At 32.1% G+C, this 25,030-nt stretch overlaps 1 protein-coding gene across 4 annotated transcripts in view; it reads right to left on the reverse strand.

Moving 5' to 3' along the window:
• Positions 1 to 12,475: 12,475 nt before the first annotated feature.
• LOC132743211 (uncharacterized) overlaps positions 12,476 to 25,030 on the reverse strand; it is a 70,297-nt gene continuing 57,742 nt past the window's right edge. For 3 of the 4 annotated variants that reach the window (XM_060731741.1, XM_060731743.1, XM_060731742.1), the window contains 3 exons: positions 17,570 to 18,551; positions 14,568 to 14,692; positions 12,476 to 13,664 (listed from right to left, as the gene is read on the reverse strand). In XM_060731741.1, the coding sequence (XP_060587724.1) occupies positions 13,564 to 13,664; positions 14,568 to 14,692; positions 17,570 to 18,447 (1,104 nt within the window). In that variant the 5' untranslated portion in view covers positions 18,448 to 18,551 and the 3' untranslated portion in view covers positions 12,476 to 13,563. Of the gene's footprint in view, positions 13,665 to 14,567; positions 14,693 to 17,569; positions 18,552 to 24,053; positions 24,172 to 25,030 lie in introns of those variants that run through there. The other variant, XM_060731744.1, reaches the window with a different exon arrangement.

Below are 25,030 nucleotides of genomic sequence, written 5' to 3' on the forward strand. Positions count from 1 at the left end.
TATTGTGTAAGAATGTGAATTCTGACATTTCTAAAGTGGGTGGGGTACACGAAAATTGAGTCCCAATTTCTAGTGAACTGATATATAACGATTATTAAGACTAAGAATAACCAACAAGATTACATTTTAAAATGTTCTTAAGTCTTTAATTTTTTAAAAGGTAGATTTTCATTCTACCAACAACATTAATTGGTTCTGTTGCCATGGCAACACAGTGGTAAAATGAGAGAAACCCGGAAAAGTATGAGGCTTTCAGTTTTATCATTTCAAGCATGTTGTAGAAGTTAATGTCATGATTATGCATTACAGAATACAGAGTTGGATACATTTGAAACATTAAAAAAAATCATTTCAAATTTCACTACATTTACTTTCCATGAAAAAACACAAATTTGAATTAAAACATCGGTAACATTTTGCTGAACCGTTTCTGTAACAATAACAACGCTTAAAGTTTTAGAGGCAAAAGATAATAATGAAATCTAATCAGAGTTATATTGAAAAATAAAATTTATCCTTGATGTTTGGCCCGATATGAGAAAAAACTTTTTAACATTCTTCATTTATTGGTCATTAAATGATAATAATAAATAACAAATAAAGCAAAAAAAATCCCACAGATCAAATGTGATAAGAAGGAATAGACAATATGTCAATATGTTATGATGAAGAACGTCTTCAAGATAATGTGCCATAGATGCATCTGGAAAACCTAAATGATTGTGTTCTCATCTCAATGCAATACAAGCCCAGCTGAAATATTTTAACAGTTGGAGAAACATTGATAAAATCACCATTTTGTGTTAGAAATTTGACACTTTCTTCTATTCTAAAAAATATAGAGCAGCATAAATTATAAATCCTGTGTAGATGTCTTGTTACGCAAAACAAATAGGCCATATTCCACCGTTGCCTCAAAATTCTTTATAAATTATTTTGTGACCTACAGGTCAGACCACCTAATGCTTTGTTATACGGTCAGTATGTCTTAAATGATCATCAACAAATTCCGTACTGTTTATCAAATGGCATCTTGTCTTATTACCAAAAACAACCCCTTCATTTAAACACATTAAAATAGAGAAAAACAGAATCCGTAAAACGTTGTATAGAATCTCCATTGTTTTACCTATTGAAAATCGGATACAGTAGGGACAAACTCCAGTATACATTAAGAACAAGCTACAGAAGAATGTACACAAAACTAAAACTTGAAAGTCTCAAATTAATTATACAATATAAGTAATTCCGATATGTAAACAATATGAGTTTTGTTACCGCAGTCTCACTTCGTCCTTTAGAAATATGTGACTATTTAAGAAGATGGCGGTCTGTTTCATAATATCATTATAAATCACGTTGAAAAGAATTTAAGAGTATGTTTATATGAAAATAGTTTTACATAGTCATATCTAGATTTGTATAATTGTTGAAATTTCATTTAATGTCGAGTATTCCTTTTTGCGACGGACGCGCCCTCAGGCGCGTTCAGAGCTAAGTCATCTACACATGGGATTTCGTTGGCTACACTCGCGCAATGTGTCCTAAACCAATTAACAGCCCAAGAAATAGTACATGAATTTGATCCTTCAAAACTCCCATACTTTGTCTGGATATCTTAATGTCTTCCATATTTAGCCTTTTCAATTTCAAATTAAGTTATCCAAGTTAAAATATGAACGTATATTATTGACAAAAACGTTGTAGTCCCGAAGTATTATTGCGCAATATGCAAATTACTGCTGAAACGACTTACTGCTGTCGAAAAAGTAGGACAGCAAATTATACTACAATAAAGGTGTAACCTCTGAGTTCCAAGACATTATTAGTAGGAAATAAATATTTTTACATTATACAAAACATAATTACAGTAAAAACTCTGAAAACCGGACCCTCTGAAAACCGGAATCCTCCGAAAACCGGACCATTTTAAAAGTCCCGTATTTTTTTCCAATATGTTCATTGAAAAAAATCCTCTGAATACCGGAACCTCTGAATTCCGAAAACGGACGATTTTCTATGGTTTCTAATGCCAAACATGCATAAAAAATCCTCTGAAAACCGGACAGCAATTTAAAGTGTCAACTTTCTGTGTATTTTAATGTAGATCTAGACATAATCTCAACAGGTGACATGTTCAATTACCAGGTAATGGTAATCTCCTTTTATCTATGCAGGTGTGAAAACACTTGTCAGTGTAATTGCTAATTTGTTATTGCCAATGAAATTAGAGCACTTTCATAATATTTTTGTCTTTCCTGGTATAGATATGATTTTTCAACAATGTTTTTAATGTGTTATGTATTCTTTAAATATAAAAAGTCTAAGAGAGTTGGGAAACTTTTTTTTAAATTTTGATCTTGAAGTTATCTTTGTTTTCATATCAATCATATGCAAAAATAGTAATAATTAATTCTATTAATTACATACATGTATTTCAAAGCTAATGAAAAAGATATTATGATATATTTCAGACAATGTGGTGTTTTAATTTCTGATTTTCTGAATTATAGTCCATGAATTATATTCATGGATTTGCATAATAAAATAACTTAAGACATTTATATTAAAAAGAAATGAAAATATGATTTAGACAAAAGGGCTGAAAAGTAAATAAAAATGATTGAACAAAGTCATTGTTCAAACATATCATAATTATCAATAAATGTATAAAACCTCTGAAAACCGGAATCCTCTGAAAACCGGACTTTTGGTCAAGTCCGGACAGGGTCCGGTTTTCAGAGTTTTTACTGTATTAACAAATCAAAAGTTTTTCGTGACTCTAGGATAACTCGCGCATTAATAAAAGAAGAACTATTTTCGTGACTCATACCGCGGGTTTAGCTGAATATTCAGCAGTTATTAATGTATTAGATACAGTACGATGGCTAGTATAAATATCTATTTTTGAAAATGCATGTAAGACACTTTACCGCCATGTAGTCTTTCATGGTAAGGAAGTTATAATATCAGTTCTACTTCCGATTCTTGTGGTTTGTTTACATATTTTACTAGGTCATGATATGAGTTAACCTTCGCTATTCTAAAAATAGATTCTGCTTCACCTGTTCTGATTTTTGGACAGGCGATTAGGAAGTACACATTAACCATGTAATTAATAAACCAGCGGATTGTAATGCAATACTTTTAGAAATGCTATACAATTGTAAGAAGCAAACAAGTTGAAAATGGAATTTAGTGTGAAGTTGAAAAGGACAACTAAACACTGTAGTGCTTAAGTGACATTTAAATTAAAATAAAAACGATGTGCTCTGGCCTCTACATCTTTACCTTGTAAATAAAAAAAATCTAAGAAATACACTATTAATTGCTGATGATTTTAACCAATTTTTTTTTAATGAGACATATCCAAGAGAAATAAAAATACAAATGACTTATATTTTATTGTCTGTATGCCCACTATGATATATAACACGAAGCACGGATTTAAATTACATGTCAATTAAAGTCCGTGCACGAAGCAATTCTAAATAGCATTCTCAAATGTATAATGTATTATGTTTGAAGTTTATTTGCCTGGATTTATTCTAGAAATATTTCGTTGATAGTTTTTTTTCTATTTACATATCATTTCTTAGAATAAATCGATAAGGACACTGATTTACAAGTTTGACCAGAGTTTTTAGGCATAAATTTCATTCTGTATTTAAGTGCTTGAAAGTAGAAAATCTGAATTATATCAATTTGGGACACAAAATATATTGCTCTACAAATCTCGAACTTGTATGGAACAAATTTTCTCTGTTATATATTTTGTGTTTTGTTTTTGTTTTGTTTTTTTTTCTAAAAGAAGCCTTAATATCTCTCCGGTTGCATGTCCGTCGCATTCAGTGCTGCAGCACTTTGATTAATGTTTATAACTATGATATAAATTTGTTGATTTTAACGCATTTGAACATGTTATATATATCAGAAAGGCACTTAAAACATTTAGTGTAATGATAGATATTGCTTTTGTTTTCGACCATTTTTTACCAGTTATAAGAAAAATATGTGTTTGTAAAACTTTGGGAGCGATTTTTGTTCCACTCACACAAAAACGTGTGTAAATTGTCGTCACGTAGTAATAAGCTATAACTTATATACAGGTAAGCATTCAAATAAAATCTCAAAGACATTGGTAATCATATCAACTGTTAAAGCTTTGTTATTTTCTCATCATCAATAATTATCAACAAATCATGTGAAATAACCCGCGGCTGAATGTATCCAAAATTCATATAAGCTTTCTGTGTTAAATAAGTCATTATAAAAGTGCTGTCTTGAAACAAAAGTTTCAATGTAATTGGAGATAAGGAACATGAACACTAGTGTGTTACAAATTAAGATTAAGTTCAGGACGTATTTGAATGTGGAATCAGGATGAACATATGACTTTGATTTCTTTATTTTACAAACAATTTTACTGTTTTCTTTATTTGAATAAGCCAAATTTCACTTTCTTATAGACTTTGTAATTCTGATTTGCCTTGAAAGATGACCAGAAGGTTTCAATATTATGAAATAATGCACGGAGGGAAACATATTAAGGTCTTCCTCAGTAAAGCAAGAAAGTCGCCACAAAGCCTTTTAAAGTGTTGATGTGACGTAAAAATAGGCTATATTTGAAAAAAAATTACAGAAATTTTGTTTTGTTGTTGTTTTTTGCACAAATCGGATTACTGTATATCTTAGTCACAGAAGTTAAAAATAGAACTGACAATGCGTAATGTTTTCAAATATTCCCAGAAATAAATAAAAAGATCTTGAGCTTTTAAATGTATGGCTTTTTCAGATGGGACTAAAACAACATTGTTAGTCGCCTTCCGCGTAGCGGAAAGGGGATTATAGGAATGGACTCCGTATGTCAGTCCGTCCGTCCGTAACACCTTCGTGTCCGCTCCATAACTTTTTAAACCCTGAACATTTTTTGAAATAACTTGGCACAATTGATCACCGTAATGAGACAATATGCAGAGCGCAATAATTCGGTTGCTACCCCCAAGGTCAAGGTCACACTTTAAGGTCAAATGTTAAAAGTCTTCATTTAATAATAAAAAGTCTACATTTCGTGTCCGCTCCATAACTCTTTTAACGCTGTAAAGTTTTGAAACAACTTGGCACATTGGATCACCATTATGACACGACGTGCAGTACGCAATAATTGGGTTGCTACACAAAAGGCCAAGGTCACACTTTAAGGTCAAATGTTAAAAAGTCTACATTTCGTGTCCGCTCCAACATTTTAACCGCTGACATTTTAAAAAAATGTCTTGGCACAATTGATTACCAGTATAAGAACATGTGCAGAACGCAAACTTTGGGTTGCTACACCAAAGGTCAAGGTCAAATGTATAAAAATCTGCATTTCGTGTCCCCTCCATAACTTTTAAACCTATGAAATTTTGTTTAAATAGCTTGGCACAATTGATCACCATAATGAGACGATGTGCAGATCGCAATAATTGAATTGCTACCCAAAAGGTCAGGGTCACACTTACAGTTAATTTGTTAGAAAGTCTCTATTTCGCGTCTGTCTCTAACTTTTAAACCTCTGAAATGTTTTTAAGATAAATTGGCAGAAATGATCAACATTATGACACCATTGGCAGAACACAATAAGCAAGTCACAACCCTGAAGGTCAGGGTCACACTCAACGGTCCAATGTAAAAACTTTTTTTTTCATGTCCGCTCTATAAGTTATTGACAATTCAAAGGTTTTAAAAATACTTAGCACAAATGATCCCCACCACGACACAATCTACAGACCGTCAAAATCCAGGTCGCTGCAACCAAGGTCAAGGTTATATGTTCTCCATAATTTTTTGACTTTATGGAAGATTTGAAATAACCTGGCAACAAATAATCGCCATCGTGAGACTATGTGCTTATGAAATGCATGACACAACAGCAAGGTCATGGTTGGTAAAAGGTCAAGAAGTACACATTCATGTTCTTGCGAAGCCCCGGAGTAAACTTTCTTTCACAGTGTAAATATAGAAAAACATGACAAAATATTCTTCTACCATAACTGCAGGACCTAGTAAAGACATACTATTAAATTTGCTTTAAATCACGACCTTGTGGTCAAATATCATTTATGCCAGGGGTCACTTCAATTTACAGTATAGGGATAAGCTAAAAAAATAACTTCTCCAAACCGGATGCCTATGGAGCTTAATCTATTCTCTGTTCGGTGCTTGAGTATAGATTATTACAGAATTTATTCAATGAAAATTTAACCACACCACTAGGGTCAACATAGTATTTCATAATAGGAAAAGGTTTTTAAAATCATATTTCTTTCCAAAACCAATGCCAGGTCTTTAGATTTAGGTTAAAGCATTGTCAAAAAAAAACTTACAATTTATTTTTTCTAAATCTTGAGTCAATCTGGTTCAAAGTTGACACTTACAGTGGTTCCAGGAGTCATTTTACTTTGTGTTATGAAAGAGAAAGGGCTTTGAGAAACTTTTCTTCTCCATAAATACAAATGCTTTGAATATTTAAGTGTGACGCATTCGATCTCTGATGTACCATATCGAAATATATGTCACGATAAATCATTATAAGTATAGTCTATAATACATAACTATTTCTAAGCTTGGTGAGAAGTTCATGGATGTACCGTTCTGATTGATAATTAACCTTTCCGAAAGGATTCAATTGGATTTACATAGTCTATAGATTATATATGAAAAGTCGACTTTTTATAAAAGTCATCCCTTTATACCACAGTGTGTTTCATAGAGCATGTGAAACAATTCTAGAAGACTATATACGCATGTTTCTTCAAATCATGCAAAGGGCACGGTCTGGGTTATACGCCAATTATCCAATACTTCTCTGTTTGTATAGTTTGAAGGTTGGTTCAAACTATCTACTTTCATGGATAAATAACCAGAGAGTAATGACCAATTTCTAACTTAGCTACGGTAACTAACTCTTTTTGACAGACAATGAACCGTAAAACTCATGTCCGAGATCAATTGTTGTCTGTAGATCAAGAGACGCCTGGATCTCTACATCCTGACACTGACTCGTAAAGTGCTCAAGTTTGCAGGCATCAAAATAGATGATACAGAGTCTGGAATTAAAACAATAGCCGGTTGAATCGGGTTGATGCTCCCCTGACTAGGTTTTAGACGACACGCCTGGCGACTATATCTTCCCCATAATTTTTCGGGGAGCATAAAAATGGCCGCATGCCTAGATGTCGATTTCTGATATAAAAAACTCTTTTAAGTCAGACACACAATGCAAACCATTTGTTGGAAGAGATTGTCTTGTGTTCCTCTTGATTGTTCAAATCATGGCCCCACTGGTATAAGGTGACCTAGAATTTAAGACCTTGTGACTACTTTTTGTTTTTTGAAGCTAAAGAAATTTGGATAACAGATACAATATATCATCGCAGCTGACCTTAATCTGTTCTAGTGATCTCTTTTGTAATTTTGAATTGTAAAATTTCAGATGCAGAATGTATATCACTGAGATCAGTTTGACCTAGAAATTTTTTATCTAATGCCAGTTAGAATTTCATAATACAAGTTTGAACTCAACAGATACACTTTGACTTGTCATTGAAAACTTGATATTGGGTTGACCTAGAATTTGAAGCAGTGACCCATTTATTTCTCGTTTTAGCTGCAAAGTCTTAAATGTTTACCTATGTACAGTTTTAAACATTTGATAATGTTATTATACATTTCTACCTAAGACTGCCTTTTACTTATTATTATCACCATTAATTATCCTTTTCCAAACATAACAACAATTCACATTGACATGACCTTTATTTATGTATAGCAGTTTGAAAAAAAGCAAATGCATGATGCAAATTCTTAAAATAAATTTATTCATCTAATTTTAAAATATTGCCTGTTATCTGTGTTGATATTTGCATAGAATGAAATGTGACTTCTTTTAATGTTACTTTTTTTCAATTTGTTACCATGGCATAATGCACAGATTATTTATCTATAAGTTTTTGTCATTCTTAACAACATGCTTAAAAATGCTAAAAGTTGAAAATGTCATACGTTTTCAGGTGTGTCTTTCATTTTACTTCCCGTTGCCATGGCAACAGAACATGTGTAATATTGATAAACAAAATATCAGTCTAAGTTTCTTAATTATTTAGAACTTTAGGTACATGCCAAAGTGCAATACATGTTGACTATTCATAATTTTAATTATCAATAACAAACCAGTTAACAAAATACTGAGCACTTAGTTTTCGTTACCCCCCCACTTTAAGAATATCAGAATCCACATTCTTTTACAATAAAAATAAAAATAAGGGTGATATTAGTATGATCTTGTTCAAGTCTTTGTATTATATGGTAAAAAATATTCATTTACATGACCGCTATGCCTTATGCTGGTAGGAGAAAAAAATGTCAGCCCCATATCAATTTTTGATAACCTTTTCATGCATTTTTTAGCAAATTTATCTATGAAATTCAGAGAATATGAAAAAAAATTATGGAAATGCACTCCATTTTCATATTGTTCAAATAGGATGTGAAGTTTTAACATCACCTGTACCAAAAATAAATACAAAAAGAACTAATTTATCATATAAATTGCGTATTAGCCATTTTTCAATAATTTGGCGGCCATCTTGGCGGCCATCATGGATTTCTCAAAACGTACCATGATTTGACATGTCTACCCAATTTTTTTGTAAACTTCAAACATTTAGCTTTACATTGGTATAACATTTATCCATGGACCTTTTTTGCACACAAAAGGTCCTCAGGGACTGTACTAATTCCAAGTTGACAGTTTTACATGAAAATTGCATTTTACAAATATTAGTAGGCTTGCAAATATGTAGAGTTGCAGTGGTGAAAGAATTGTCCGTTCGTCAAGTTTATTTTTTTTTCTTGCAACCCGTAACATTACAAGTTGGATAAGTCGAACATGCATTGAAGTTAAATGTGCACAAGAATGCAACCAGGTTAATAATTGCAACATAAAGTGAGAAATAATTCTTCCATATTTAATGCATACAAAACGTTTTTGAAATGCAGAAATATTTTTATATACACACAATAATGAGAAGAAAAAACTTATAGGTCAAAATATTGCAATAAATTATATAATAATGATCTTTCTAAGATTTCATTACGCTTAAAAGGACGAACATTGATCCCCGTTTGTTTTGCATTACTATTGTGAATTAAGCACCCCCCGTTTACTCAATTATAATGAGGAAGTGATAATTTAAGTTGCCGCTTAACACCTCTTTGTCCCTCTCCGTATGAGAAGGGGAATCCTGTGATGCGTGTATGTGGTCGCACAGGCACTTTCCTTACATGTCCTCGATGCACGTATATGTATCGTAAATGATTTAGTTAATAATATAAATAATGATATTGAAGGATTGTTTACCATCGATGAGATAAAACTTTTTGTTATTTTGTTTGCAGATGACGCAGTATTTTTTGCACACACACCGGTCGCCTTACCAGTCAATGCTCAATGATTTACAACTTTATTGTTTCCCAATTGGGGTAGATGAAAAATTAATAACGAAAAAGACAAAAATAATATTATTTGAACAAGGAAGACATTCTTCTTACGATTTCAGACTAAATAACGAATCATTAGAAATTGTAACACAATTCAAATATTTAGGAGTGACTCTCATTTACAGAGCGGTCATTGGAAACGCACCCAAAAAACTCTTGAGCAACATTCCCTTTACGGCTCTCCATAATTTATTTATTGTATTCAAATCAGTTAGAATTAAAGTCGTGGATAAATGAAAGCTTTTCGACAGTCCTTGTAAGTTCTATTCTAATTATGGGGCAGAAAGTATTTGGATATGACGAAGCAAAGGATATTGAATTAGTTCATTGTAAATTTTTACGAAAAGTACTTAATGTTAGGAAGTCAACAAATTTAGAGGACATCCAATGAGAATTCAAAGAAAAATTATACTTGTTAAATATTGGTTAAAGATTATAAATCTCGAAGAAAATTGTTTACTTAAACAAATGTACAACATACTTAAAATTGACGCTGATAACGAAAATTCATATAGAGGGAAAAATTGGGCCTACCATATCAAATCTATTCTTCAGGAGATCGGGATGTCTTATTTATGGTTAACTCATGCTGCTAATCAAAATAATTTCATTTCTATAAAAAACAGAATTTTGGACATATATAAACAAGAATGGTATAGAAAAATAAATAATTCAAATAGTTTATCTTCCTATTGTATTTTCAAACATGAATTTAATCAAGACTCATATCTTGTATATTTTTGTAGGTGGCCTACTATAAAAAAAATTCGAATTACTGATGACAAGTAGAAATCCTAAAGAAATTATCAATTTATCAAAATATTTATACTTTGCATTTCAAAAAAGAGAATTACAAAATATTTAAAATAAAATAAACTGAAAATATATAACTTTTAAGAGGTTAATTTATTGTTCTATTCTGTTCAGTATTAATTGTTGTTTTGTACCATTCTTCTGTAAATTGTTAAATATTGTACAATGTTTGTAACACGTTTATCCCTTTTCATATGATATTGGAAGTATATTGGCTATATGTATGCTCATGCTATTTTATGCCAAATAAAGATTATGTTATGTTATGTTATATGTGGTCGCATGATCGATAATTTTGAATAAAATATGTTTTCAAATGTGTCTTGTTACAGAATTGTCTGGCGCAAAATCTTAATGTCCTTATTAAGAAAACTGTTTTACTCGTAATAAGGAGTTTTAAAAGCCTAATTAGGGATATTTCTAAAAAAAACTAAAAATACTTTTTCACTTTTAATTAGGAGTAATAAAATCCTTATCAGGACGTTGATGTTCCTAAATAGGATATATAAAACCTTTATAAAAATTCTGTTACTCCGAGTTATAACAATTGAGTTAACTCATAATTAGGGAAAAACAAACCTAATTACAACTTTGAAACTCTTAAGAAAGAGTTTTAGAAGCCTGGTTAGGAAAAATAGAATATTAGGAGAAAAATAAAATCTTGGTTAGGACTTTGTAAGTCCTAATGAGAAGTTTAGAAAGCCTTAGTATAAAATAAAATGAACTTTAATTGTAACTTCTTATTAAGTTTTACGCAAAGAACAAAAAAAGAATTTCAATTCAACTTGTAAGATTTTTAAACTTCTAAGGATATGTAAAGTCCCAATTTATTTTCAAACATTGAAAACGTCACACCACCACACAGTAAGGTCATATAGCGACTTCCCAGCTTTAATATTGGACAAAGACTTATGATGCCCCTTTCTGCATGAACGGGAACCCGAGTAGAACCACCAGCGTTCCGTAAGCTAGCTGGATAGAATGGCGGGATTCAAAACCACGGCGGCGAGGAGCAAGTAGATAGACACTACTATTTTTTTTATAGTCTTGTTATTTGCAAAAGCAATATACTTAAAAGATAAGTATTGTATGCATCTAATATGTAGCGTAGAACTTTGCATATATTATTATCCAATGGTTTTAACATTTTAATTGCAAACAAAAAGGACGTTTAAAGTGAATTGGTCTATGAATACAAATATGAAATACCTAAATATTTCATCATATAAATGTCATATTAAATCATGTAAAACTAGATAAACATTTTTGTTCAAGAACAATTTGACAGGAATATCCATGATAAGTTTCTATTGTTTTTATCACAATTTGAAATATAACTTGAAAACGTGCCCATTGTAGACCAATCCACTTTAAACGGCATTTTTCATCATGAGTCGACAGATAAAGCGGGACATCCTTTTATGTCTCAAGAATACTAAATATATACTTACTCTATGTTTATTGTAATTTAATACCACTTGCAAACATAATTTTATCATGAATATTCATCTTGCGACATAAAACGATAGTGTTGCCACATTTAACGGCAAGGGGAAATCATGCGACATTAAAATATACCAATGCGGCATTAAACAGTAGAAGATTTTGCGATATCTATCGGTGGTTGCGACACTTAGCGGCAAGAACGACGTTTGCCAGCGATGCAACATATTTATGGCGCCACACTATGTACGAAGAATAGGATTTGAGGATTAGTTAGATCTACAAAGACGTCCCGTTGAGGTCCGACAAATGAATGATTTCAAGCACCGAAAATAAATAAATAAATAAATATATATAAAAAACAACAACAACAACTAGATGATGACGTCAGACGTTTAAAGGCCACGCGGGCGCTGCATTCAGATTTGTAATCACCATTGCAGAAAAGCTTTTAAATTGTTTGTTTAGAGAAGTTTAATGGTATTTGAATCATGAAACAAATCAATTATGCAGCGTTCATCATTGTTAGATAAATTATTAGATTAATGAATACCCACAACAACAAAAAGGTCGGCAAAGCTTTATCACTCACATTAGCGAGATATATGCATTTTATATCACGGATAAAAACTTCAAGCATGAAACAAAAATTAAAAAACAAAAACAAAACAAAACAAACAACATAAAAATGTTTTAATAACAACATATTTTAAACATTTAATGCAAATATATAATACACAGAAATAATGCATAATTATCATTCAAAGTCAATGTTTTGAAATATTTCTAACTTATCTAGTCAGATTTAAACAAACAAGAGCTCTCCTTAAAGCAGTGAGCTCGATCTTAGAAAATCACAGAGAACAAGTTAGTGAAATTTCAACCCATTTTCTTAAGTAGTTTTAGAGATACCAGCTTGCTTGCAAAAACTTGTCCAAAGTGTGACGACGACACTAAAACCGGAATGAATCAAATAGCTCTCCCTATTCTGCGAATAGTCGAGCTAAAATGTAAGTAAAAAAACATAAAAAAAAACAAACAAACAAACAAAAACAAACAAATAACGCAACATTTAACATGATTACTGAAAAACAGGAATGTTTTGTAGACTTAAACAACAATTATACTATATGTACATTTGTAGTAATTAAATCACTTGAATTTCATAGAACGATTCATTTCCATAGATTCTGCTTGTCAAAATATGAACACCGTTAAAAGAAATTAATTAACATTTTATGAACGAGGTGATCGAATGTGTAATGTCCTTGTTCACAGTTTATGAACGAGGTGTATGTAACATTCTTTTTTAACAGTTCATGAACGAGATCTTAATGCTGTAGCATTCTATTTGACAGTTCATGAACGAAGTCACTATGATGTTCTTCTTGTAGTTTATGAACGATGTTTACAACATCGATGTCGACAGTTTATGAAGAAGGTTTAAAATGAGCATTGTCGCCAGTAAAATGAAAGACATTTATATGATCTATTCCGTGAGTTTATGAACTAATGTTTTATGAACTATGTCGACAGTTTATGAACAAGGTTCATATGGTTTTATCAACAGTTTATGAAAGCATTTCATGCAATAGGTTCGCAGTAGATTGAGGAATGTTTTTTTTCACAATGAGATCAAATTAACTGATACACTAAAGCCAATTTTATCCATTTCTTTGGCAGACCTTCATTCACAGGTTTGACTGTAATTTGAAACAGTCCGCCAGACATCCGGGTCTTTTGGCGTGTATTCATTGCCGCACGTGTTCAATAAATAATTTTCTTCACCAAGTCCATGTCACATGTATGATCACCACGAAGAAACCAATGGTTCCATTGTTTAGCCCTCTCAATTTTTGCTTGGTTACCTATAAATACATTGAAGTTTGAGATATTTAAAGGCACGTCATGCCTCAGAAAGAAATAAAGTGTTCACTTCTTTATAAAGGGCAAACATGGATTTTATAATGTTTAAATAATGGTTTGAAAAAAATGTTAGATTATAGTCACCCGAAGAAAAGTAACGATAAATGTGAATTTGTGAAATGATTTGTCATAAAAGTAGCAAAATGTAAATAAAGTTTATGTAGTATTTTGATTTCCATATAAAAATACTAATTCACTGTAACTGAACTTATTGCCAAAAAGCAACAGATGAAATAGGTGATTGCGGTAATTGATCAATGAATAACTTAAACAATGAGTAATATCAATGACGTTTAAACAGAGTTATGGTTCTTGTTTATGATTTATGACTGGTTTTGCTGATTATGTGAGCAGCACAGTGCATAACAGCCCTGATACACAGTCTAAGCCTGGAAAATGAAACCAAACAAAAAAGAGGAGAAATTAAACAAAAGATCCTAAAAATGTAGGGAAAATTTATTGTTCTTCGTCATGATATCAGGTTATTCACTTACTCTATACGGACATACAGACGGACATACAGACGTTCCACTAAAATGATAGTGACCAGGCGACAACAAATACCATGACAGAGATGTTATTTATTCAAAAGAAGGACCTAAAGCGTAAATTATTTAACTCTTACAACGCTTTTAATACAAAAATGGACTTGTCCCTCTTTCATTTCGGACAAAACCTTAAAATCATTTTAGATATTTTTTTAAAGAAAGTACTGCCTGGCTCGCGAACAGTGCAGACTATGATCAGACGTGACGGTTGTTCCAGCTGATCTTTGTCGCAATGATTGCGCATGTGTAGAATTTACTTCCGAAAATAGGCTAAAAGGAGAATAAAAATCAATTTACCAATAATCCAATTGTTATTTATGATTATTGGTCGGATTTTAGCTCGTTCTTCGTCGTTCAAATTGTACCATTGGCCATCTGCATATAACTCTAGTGGTAACATTTTCAGTGTTACATTTCCATACCTGAAAATAATTACCGGTATATGAATAATATATATATGTATATACATTTCAGGTAAAGTAATACATCAACTACAACCATGGGAATTCCATGAAAATCGATTCCTCCATTGTTTCCTTATATCAAATAAGCGTCTAAATCACCTGAAGAAACGAAAACACTTTGCTAATCTAAAGGTTTTCAAAATGATCGGGACAAACGAACAATGACGGTGTTTACCGAAACTGTCCGGTGTTTATCGAAACTGTCCGGTGTTTACCGAAACTGTCCGAACTGCTGAAGACTGTAATACCTTTAAAGCTTGATGCCTGCAGGTGAGCAAAAATATTTCAATAAAATCAAACCTGAGAAAATGTACTAAGACTTCAAGAAAAGTAAAAAGATTCAAGATTTAAGTAATAATTACATGTTTTATGCGATTAAGTATAGATTTTTTCAGTATGTATAAGCATATTTCTACTGCGTTACTAACACAGGCACGAGTATCGGACCTGGGAAGAAATAATATGACCAGATTGATAAAAACACTTGGCTCATCTTAAAAGTGTAAAAAAAAAATGTAAAATATGACCCCCTTTAAAAATATACTATAAGTTTAGAGAAGGCCGGAAACTCCAGATTCGGGCCTACGAGCAAGGGATTCATTCCCAGGCCGTTGTGCAAACAGTTGTCGAGACAATTTAAAAAAACAACTTTTATCAATATTTCACGTTTGTATTAAGCTTCCAAATAAGACCGACCCCGAGTCTCTAGCCCTTCCCGTTCATGAAATATCTATCAGGAAACGAGCGAATTCGTGCTAAAAATCATTGGTAGACAGAATTGCGGCACAACGATTCGGTACGTAAACATAGACTAATACATGTATGTCAGCTGAGTATGGGTCAAAATCACTTGAATTTACTAAATAATATTACTAAATACATTAAGTTGGACCACTCACAACCGTCAATAACATCTGATACACACGAAATTCGAATTTCAAACCTTTCCACGGTATTTAGATTCCTTTCTACGCCATTGTAAATCAGCTGTTCGGTAAATTGTAACGAGCCTTCTGATTGGCCAAGAGCAACGAAACCGCAACGTTTCACACAAGGATGCCTAATGGCGTAGAAAGCGATTGGAAGACAGTGTAAATGTTTAAAACTCGAATCTCGTTTGTATCAGATGCTACTGACAGTTGTGAGTGGTCTCATTTAATGTATTTAGTATTATATTATTTAGTAAATTAAAGATCCGTTCTCAGCTGACAAACATGTATTAGTCTATGTTTACGTACGATGCCGCAATTTTGTCAACCAAGGATTTTTAGCACGAATGATATATTCCTGATATATATTTCATGAACGGGAAGGGCTAGAGACTTGGGGTTGGTCTCATTTGGAAGCTTAATACAAACGTAAAATAGTGATAAAAGTTTTTTTAATTGTCTGGTCAACTGTTTTCACAACGGCCAGGGGGAAATGAATTCCTTGCTCGTAGGCTCGAATCTGGAGTTTCCGGTCTTCTCTTAACTTATAGTATGTTTTTAAAGGGGGTCATAATTTACATTTTTTGTTTTTTTTTTACACTTTTAAGATAAACACATGTTATTTTCTTATCAATCTGGTCACATTTTTTCTTCCCAGGTCCGATACTCGTGCCTCTGGTTACTAACGCAGTAAAGGCCATTTCCGAATATTTTGACCCTATTTTGGTAATTTACATGGGTTGTGAGTGTTGTTTGTAATGTATAAATTGCTTCCTCTTGGTTATTTCACAATATTTTACTTATAAAAACACTTTTTCAAAATATTCATGAAAATTAGCATGAATCTGGAGGCATACTGCTTTAAAGTCCGAATGTTAATGTACTAAAACGTAAAGATAGCCACACTCCGGTTTATATGACGTCTTGGATCAGCATTACGTTACCTCGGTTAAGTGAAAAAAAGTTGTAAGTATTTTATTTCTTCACAAAACTTGTAAAAATACTTAAGCGTCTTTTTTGTTCGTATCAGCCCTTAATGATTCTTTTCACAAACATAAGGTATTTTTCCAACATTTTGTGAAATTTGGTTGCAGTGCAGAAAAAACACAAGTACAGAAATGCGTATACAATTTTCCCCGGATGTTAAGAACTACTTTTTGACTGAAGAAAACTTTGCAAGGAAGACTCCTCAGCCATAATGTCACGCCTATACGTTGCTTGCATAACATCCGTGCATTCCGTTCAAACGTGTTACCGGATGCCGCGGAAGTATAGTATTTTGATATTCGAACCCGCTCCCCCTACGCATAAAAACAAGAAAACAAAACAAAAAACTCAACCCCGACTAAATTTCCCAGTTAAAAATTTTTTAAATTTGATGAAAACCCTTATAATTTTAAAACCTTTCTTAAAGTTCGGTTTTTCCCTTAGAATAGTATCAAATCCCGTTTCGAGGAAGAAAAAACAAATTGTTAAATTTTTGTTAAAAAAAATTTTAAAAGTTTTTTTTTAAAAAAAAAATTGAAAATAATTGGAGTCAAGTTTGTTATCCCGTTTTCCTGTCGGTTTAGGGTGAAAAGCGCCATTTTGTTTCAAAAATCGTAAAAATCTAAAGAAAAGGGTTTTTCCCGGGGGGGTTTAAAATTAGAAACCCAAAATCGCTTTAAAAATTTAAATGAAGGCTCCCCCTGATGATTGGGCTGTTTTGAAAGGCACAAAAAAATTAAACTTCAAATTTGGCCCAGGGCAGATAAGTGAAGCGTTATTTTGATCTGATTTTGATAAGATTGACATTAAGCTATTCCTCATTAATACGCATTTCAAAATTCAAAGAAAGGCTGAACATGTTTTTTTCTCACGAGTTCTAGAAAACCTAAAAGCACAAATGTATTGAAAACCTGCTTACCCGTCTAGAATCAAATCTGCCAAATATTTTTGCTCATTTTCCGAGCCATAATTTTCCAAGACGTCATCCTCGTGTAAATCTGCTATTCTTTTCCCTAGCTCATTCATCATATCAGTGACTTTCTGCCAGACGATTTTCGACCGGCACGTTTTCCGGAGTAATATGAAGCCACTGGCGAACAGGTCTTTTGTACCGTAGACTGGATTCACAATTATGTCGTGTCGTTCTTCGAACGATATAGCAGTAACTGGATTACCTAGCCATACACAGTCTACTTCAAAAACGAACACGTCTATATTTGCCATAAGTAAAGTCTGTATCATTTCCGTTCGTTTTACCGTAATTTTAATATATCCTACTCGGCTGTATGACTGGTTGCCACGGAGATCATCCATATTCATTGATATGACATTAACTTCCGGCCAATCCTTTTGCAACTTTTTCTTTGACTGTGAATCGGTTGTTACGAATAAAACAGAGTCGTGTATGTTCATGGTTTTCGTATTGCATAACCAGCTATAGGCAAAAGGCAAATAAGCCTCGTTTATGACAGTAAAAAGAACCATGCGGTTTTTTCTCAAACTAATTTTACTTGCTACAGATAGGAGCTGCTGTGTCGCACTATTGTCGTTTTGCGTTTTTAAGTCTTGCACTGCTGCTTGTTTCAAATTAAATCTGTCAGAGCTACATATCAGGTTGATGTAATCTTCTCGATGATCAGAACGAGGCTCTACCGGTGTCTTTACTACTATATGTAGTAATAAACACAAGAAAATGATGATTGAGATCAACACCGGCTTCTTGTGACGTAAAGCATCACATGGCTTTTTCAAAATGATTGCGTTCCTCAAACGCAGAAGCAACCATCTGATGTGCATTTTCAAAATTTTTGGTTTGTCGGTCTTGATTGAATTATTAATATTTCATAAATTCCCGGCAACTCATTTGTATATAATCAGAGTAATCTGCTCTTTTGTTGATTCTGAAATGAAAAAAAGTAGGATTAAAAGATAATAATGAATATACAAGAGGTCCATGATGGTGCTAAAATCGCTCACCTGAATATAACAACTCTCCATGTCAAGGAACAAGTAATAGTTTAAACTATAAACAAAAGCAGATATAAATTCTAAATCTTAACTGATTTCACAAAAATAATATTTGTATCTGAAAATAGTGCATGTGTAGAAACATTACTGGTTGCTATTGCTAAGGGAAAACACATCAGTTGCAAAAGATGTGTACATGTAAAGAAAATCATTGACCCCTTGGGCGGGGCCAATTTTTACTTTTTAATTTTTTTTAAGAACTTGGTAGAAACTCACAAGAAGATCGATGGCTTAACGCAATAAGGGCTTAACTACATTTTGAAAATTTTACATTAGAGCAAAAACACTGGCTCATTTTCTTGTTTCTGTATATTCCCATTACATAACTTTGTTTTGTAATACATGTAAATATGAAATATACATTCTAAATATAACTGATAACAACATCAAAATAAATTATGTAAAAAAACAACAACTTTATTTGCAATTTTATTACTTATGCCCTTGTTGCATAACTTTTACATATAATTTGTGAGATAATATTATATGCAATAAGGGTGTTAGTATACTTACGCTCATATTGCAGTCAGATTTACATTAAACATGGCCGTTTTTTTTGTTATACAATAATGTACCTTGTCTACATATAATTCAATCAAAATAGGATATTTAACTTTTTCAATGATTTTCCAAGAAATACTTAAAAATTTACACCAATGTATTTACAATTCTACAAATGTGGAATTCAGTTTTTCAATTCAGTGATTTTGTATGGCACTTAAAATACTGCTTTGTTTACATTTTGCTACTTTTATGACATTCAGTGCTACTTTTTTCATGTGATAAGTATCTTACATGCTCTAAAATAGAGAGAAATAAGAATCCTCAAAGAAAGCCCAACACGGCAAAATTGAAAATGTTGCAGGCTCAGTTTGATTGAGCCTGTTCATGAACGGTAATTATAACTGCAAGTTTAACCGTCCACGCCCCCTAGCACGCGCTTAAGCAGAATTCAACATTTAACATGAACTGCTAAAATTTTGAATTATGAAACATCCGCAGATGTTTAAAATCATTATTTACCCATTATAAAACTCATGTTTGCTCTTTCTAAAGAAGGCAAAAATTATTCCTCTCTGGGACTAAACAAAGGTTTTTTGCCTTGATGGGACTAGATATATTTTTTAGACATTAATGTTCCATTTGATTTAGGTCTAGACCAAAAACAGGTGTACATAATTTTTCAGTCTGTTTTCTGTTTTTCCAGAATAATAATTGTAATTGTAAACAAGAGCACAGCTAGGCGGAGCATTATATGCCCGAAAGTGTTTTTTTAGTAAGGATGAAGCATTTGTAAGACATGGGAATTAAATAAAGTGTTACCCCCTTAAATAACAATTCTATGACGTTTGAACACTGTGGGCCAAATGGACATAAGTTGTGCTCCGGAAACTGTTTTCAGTTTTAAGGTAATAGTGGCATTGACCTTTGACCTTGTGAACCAGAAATATATAGGGGTGTTCCACCTAATATATATAAAACCATCCTATGAAGTTTGAACACTGTGGGCCAAATGGAACTTAAGTTATGTTCCGGAAACTGTTTTCAGTTTAAAGGAATAGTGACATTTGACCCTGTGACCCCAAAATCGATAAGGGTTTTTTTTTTTACCTAATATGGACAATCATCCTATGAAGTTTGAACACTGTAGGCCAAATGGAACTGAAGTTATACTCCGGTATGTGTTTTCAGATATAAGGTAAAAGTGCCTTTGACCTTTGACCATGTGACCCCAAAATCAATAGGGGTCTTTGATCCAATATTGACAATCATCCTATGAAGTTTGAATATTGTGGGTAAAATTGAACTTAAGTTATGCTCCGGAAACCAAATTGCTAACGGACGGACGGACAGACGAGCGGACGCCAGGGGGTATAACATAATATGCCCGAGATTATTTCGGACATATAAAATGACCCGAAACTGAAAAGCATTGCAACGCACTTCACTAAATCGGGCTAAGAATAACACAAAAATATGATTTTCAATTTATTTCTGGGTACATTTTTAATAATTGTTTGCAAATCTTTTGCCTGCTTTAAGTAACCAGCCTATCAACGTAAGAAATTCATATTTTAGGGTTTTATACCTCAGTGGAGTTTGTTCCTTTAATTTAAAGCATTCAATCTAAATGGTTCATGTACATAAAAATTTTATTATATAATAAAATTATTATCTTCATTTAATTGATGAACTTGAATGTTTTTAAATACTTTTGCTCAAAACTCGGTGATTTGCATATTTGATATTGTAGCAATGCCGAAAGTTATAAGACAACGAATATAAGGGGTTTGAATGGGTTATTATAGAAGTATTTGGAACTATAAACATGGATATTAATGGTTCGTAAGAGTTACTTCCCCTATCGAATACATCGCAAATGTTGATTGAACATTGTTCTGTTTGCAGACCGAGCCACTTCAGCAATTCTAAGGTGAAGAAAATTCATCTTTTAGAAAAATTGCAACCTTTCAATATAGCAATACATAACAGGCAGACATTAAAACCAAAAGTAAAACAATAAAACAATGAAAAAGCGAAAAAAACTTTAAAATAATACCAGATAAAAAAAATGACAATGTTGACTTGCTTCCGTTCTTGTCAGTAAGTGTATTGATGTTTCTATTCGGAATATCTAAATTTATCATTATCTTATTTGCCCAGCTATTAGAGAATTAGTTAACTATTCAACGATTACACTTTCAAACCCTTTAATTTTCCAAAAAACAAATGCCAATTCCCTCTTCCTCTATAAAAATTTAAAAGGTTTTTCATTATTTTTAAAGGGATTTAAAATGTTTCGCTTAAAATTTTTTGGCAAATAAAATTTTCAACTTTATTTAACATAATTCTTTTATCAAAAAAAGGGGTTTTAATAATTTTTTTTTTTTTGGGACGACACTTTTTGTTAAATTTAAACCCTAGTTATACAATACAAATGGAAATGATACTAATAACATATAAAACCTAACATCAAAAACAATAAGTCTTACAAAATATAGCAAAAACGAAGCAGCTAAAAACAACAAAGTCGTAACTTTCCTCTAGATAAAATTGAATTTTTGTACAGTTTATATTCCTGTTTATTTTAAATCGTTACCTTAAAACACATTTTTTTACAATCAGAATCATGTTTTATAAAGAATTATTGACCGAATTTGCTAATAAGTGAGAAGTTCAAATATAATTCTGTACTTAAGTGATATTCACGAACTGTTAATATGTTATAGTAAAAAAAGGTAGTCAACTACAATTCTTAAACAACACCCCTTTCATGTACCAACGTTTCGGCTAAACAACCTTTTTTTTAGAGTACATAAATAAATTATAAATAATAAACAAGAACATTATGTGAGCGTCACATGACGTAAATAGCGGAGACGTCAAAAAAAGAGTTTGTCGTAATAATCATAGACAAGATCAAGTTGATGCGATATACTTTCGAAAAAAAAACAACAAAAAACAGTTTAAGTGCAAAAATAAAGTAAAAACACCCGTAAAACTGACTAAGATTGTACAAAATAACCCCATGGAATTTGTTTTTTGTTTGATTGGAATTTACGTCATATCGACACAGTATAAGTCATATCGCGACGTTCCAGCTTTATTGGTGGTGGAAGACCTCACGTGCCCTTTCGTGCATTATTTCAGGCACGAACGGGCACATGAGAAGAACCACCGACGTTCCGTAAGCTAGCAGGGTCAACGACCTTAACCACTCGGCCACGGACGCCCAAACCCTATGGAAAATGGATATTATAAATAATAAACATATCCAGTATATTGCTTTCGTTATAGAATCAATTGTTGTATGCTACAAAGCATTTTAAATAAACAGCAACTAGACCAAAAAGTGTTGATAAAAATTATTAAAGATATTTAAAATTGAACAATCTGCTATGTGTCAATGAGACTGACATAAATATGCCCTTGTTGGCATACTTCAAAGAGGATATTTTTTGGTTTTGGGGGGGGGGGGGGGGGGGGTGGGGGGGGGAAATATGAAAATATATTTTTCCCTCAAAAAATTCCATATATTTTTTACGAAGGGCCCAAACCAATGATTTAAAACCCAAAAAAAGTTTTTTCACAAAGATTTTTAAATTTTAGCAATAATATTTTTCTTTTTTCATCATGAGTTTTAATTTAAAAGTTTTTAACTGATTTCTGGTTGAGAAAAAAATATAAATTAACACAATTTTATTTTTTTTTTCTTATAAAAAATAACAACTGGGAAACTTATGACTGGCAAAAAAAACATCTGAATGTTGTCAACATATATAAATATGTAGATTTTGACTCCGCCCACCACTTTCATATTTTTAGATATGAACTCATTCATTTTTGCTTTACTAATGATAAGTAACAGATAACTAACATACGGACAAATTTAATGCAACACCATTAGCAACTTGTTTAAAATGAATTTACATCTTGCGACATTTAACGGAAAGTAAAAATCGTGCGACATTTAACGTTACCATTGCGACATTTCACGGGAGAGGATTTTGCGACATTTAGCGGCAGGTGCGACATATAACGGCGCCACAGACATCTTATAAGGAATATCAATGACTCCCCGGAGCGGGGCCAATATTGTCCCAAGGTTTTATATTTCATCAAACTTGATAAATACCCATTAGAAGATTTTACATACCTAATATCTAAGCTTTACCTTCTTTGGTTTTTAAAAGAAGATTTCTTTAATTTTTGTTCTGTATATAAATAAGGAAAAGAAATGAAAAGATCCCTCGGGGCGAAAAGACCGTTCAACTATTTTATATTCAAGGGTGTATAAAATGTTCATGATAATATCAACTGCTACATTAGTTCGGGGAATGAGAAAATGTTCTGCTCACTTTCATTAACTGTAGTCGAAAGTAAATTAAATACTAAGTAAAACAAGAATTTTGGACAAATTGTGGAAAATTATGTTTTTTTTTTACTCACAAAATGACATATTGAATGATATTTTTATTCACGATAATGAAAGAATGACAAAAAGAAAGAAAGAAAGAATAAGAAGAAGAAGAAGTAAAACCACACAAAAAAACCAACAAAACAACGACAAACAACAATAACGAAAACAACAACAACAACAAAACAACACGTACAACAAGAACACTCGGAGGAGCAGCGAGCTCCGTTTTTTCGACCGATTAAAGCCAAGTAGAAAATGGTACATACTTCTGGGACAAAGTAAACTGATTAGCAGAATTACCCGCCTTTAATAGTTAACGTGCATTTTTTTCAGATTGAAGTTATTAGAATAAAAAAATTGAAGGAAGATAATCAATCTTTTGAAGCTTCCAGGGTTATCTGTGAATATCTGCCCTGGGTATATCTGAAAAGTCGGTAACTTATCGATTTCTTACCGTATAATGATCCGCTCCGTTACTATTATTTTACTCACGCAATAGAAAACACAAAGGTTTCACTGCCTCATGTATGAAAAGAATTTGATATTAAATGTAGCCTCGACGTCAATTAAAAATTTGCTATATACATTTTATTATCTATAAAGCATTATTTATAACCTGGACTGTTATAAATATAAAAATTGAAGGAAACCCAAGCAATTACGTGAAAACTTATTGTTTATATAATTTTGTTTTATCACAATAGTACCAAGTACAATCCGTATACATGTGCCGTAACATACGATGTAAAAGTTTAAGTGATAACTTGATAAATAAAAAATGATCTAAGTGTTAAATTTTAAATCACACGTATACTGCTAAGGTCACCTGCTAAGGTGATTGTACTTTATATATGTAATTTTAGATTGTATATACATTTAGCGTTTATATGCAATTCTAGTCTGTATCTGTAATTTTAGATTGTATATGAATTTAGCGTGTATCTGTTATTTTAGTATGTATCTGTAATTCTAGTTTGTATCTGTTATTTAGCTTGTATCTGTAATTTTGGCTTTAATCTGTAATTCTAGCTTTTATCTGCAGTCAAGTTCTCTAGCAACATTTTAGGATAAAATACTGGGATAAAACAAAGAATAAATAACACATAATACTAGATATAAATTACACATAGACATAGGATAAAAATAGAAATAAGTTATACATAAACCTTAGTCTAGGAATTAATTATACATAAAACTACGAAATTGTCATTATACGGTAGTGAACGAATATTTCGTGAGAAGTTTACATCTTCTGTTGCCTAAAACCTGCACGCCTCCAGATGAGCAAAAATATTTCAAGAAATTCAATATTTAGAAAAATGTATTAAGATCTTAAGAAAGGTAAAACGATTCAATATCTAATTAATTATTTACATGTTATGTGCGAATGACAGATTTTGCGGTATCAATCACTATAATTCTACTGCGTTA

This window comes from Ruditapes philippinarum, unplaced genomic scaffold (genome assembly GCF_026571515.1).
Source record: "Ruditapes philippinarum isolate M1 unplaced genomic scaffold, ASM2657151v2 ctg429_1_1_1_1, whole genome shotgun sequence".
Classification (NCBI taxonomy): Eukaryota; Metazoa; Mollusca; class Bivalvia; order Venerida; family Veneridae; genus Ruditapes; species Ruditapes philippinarum.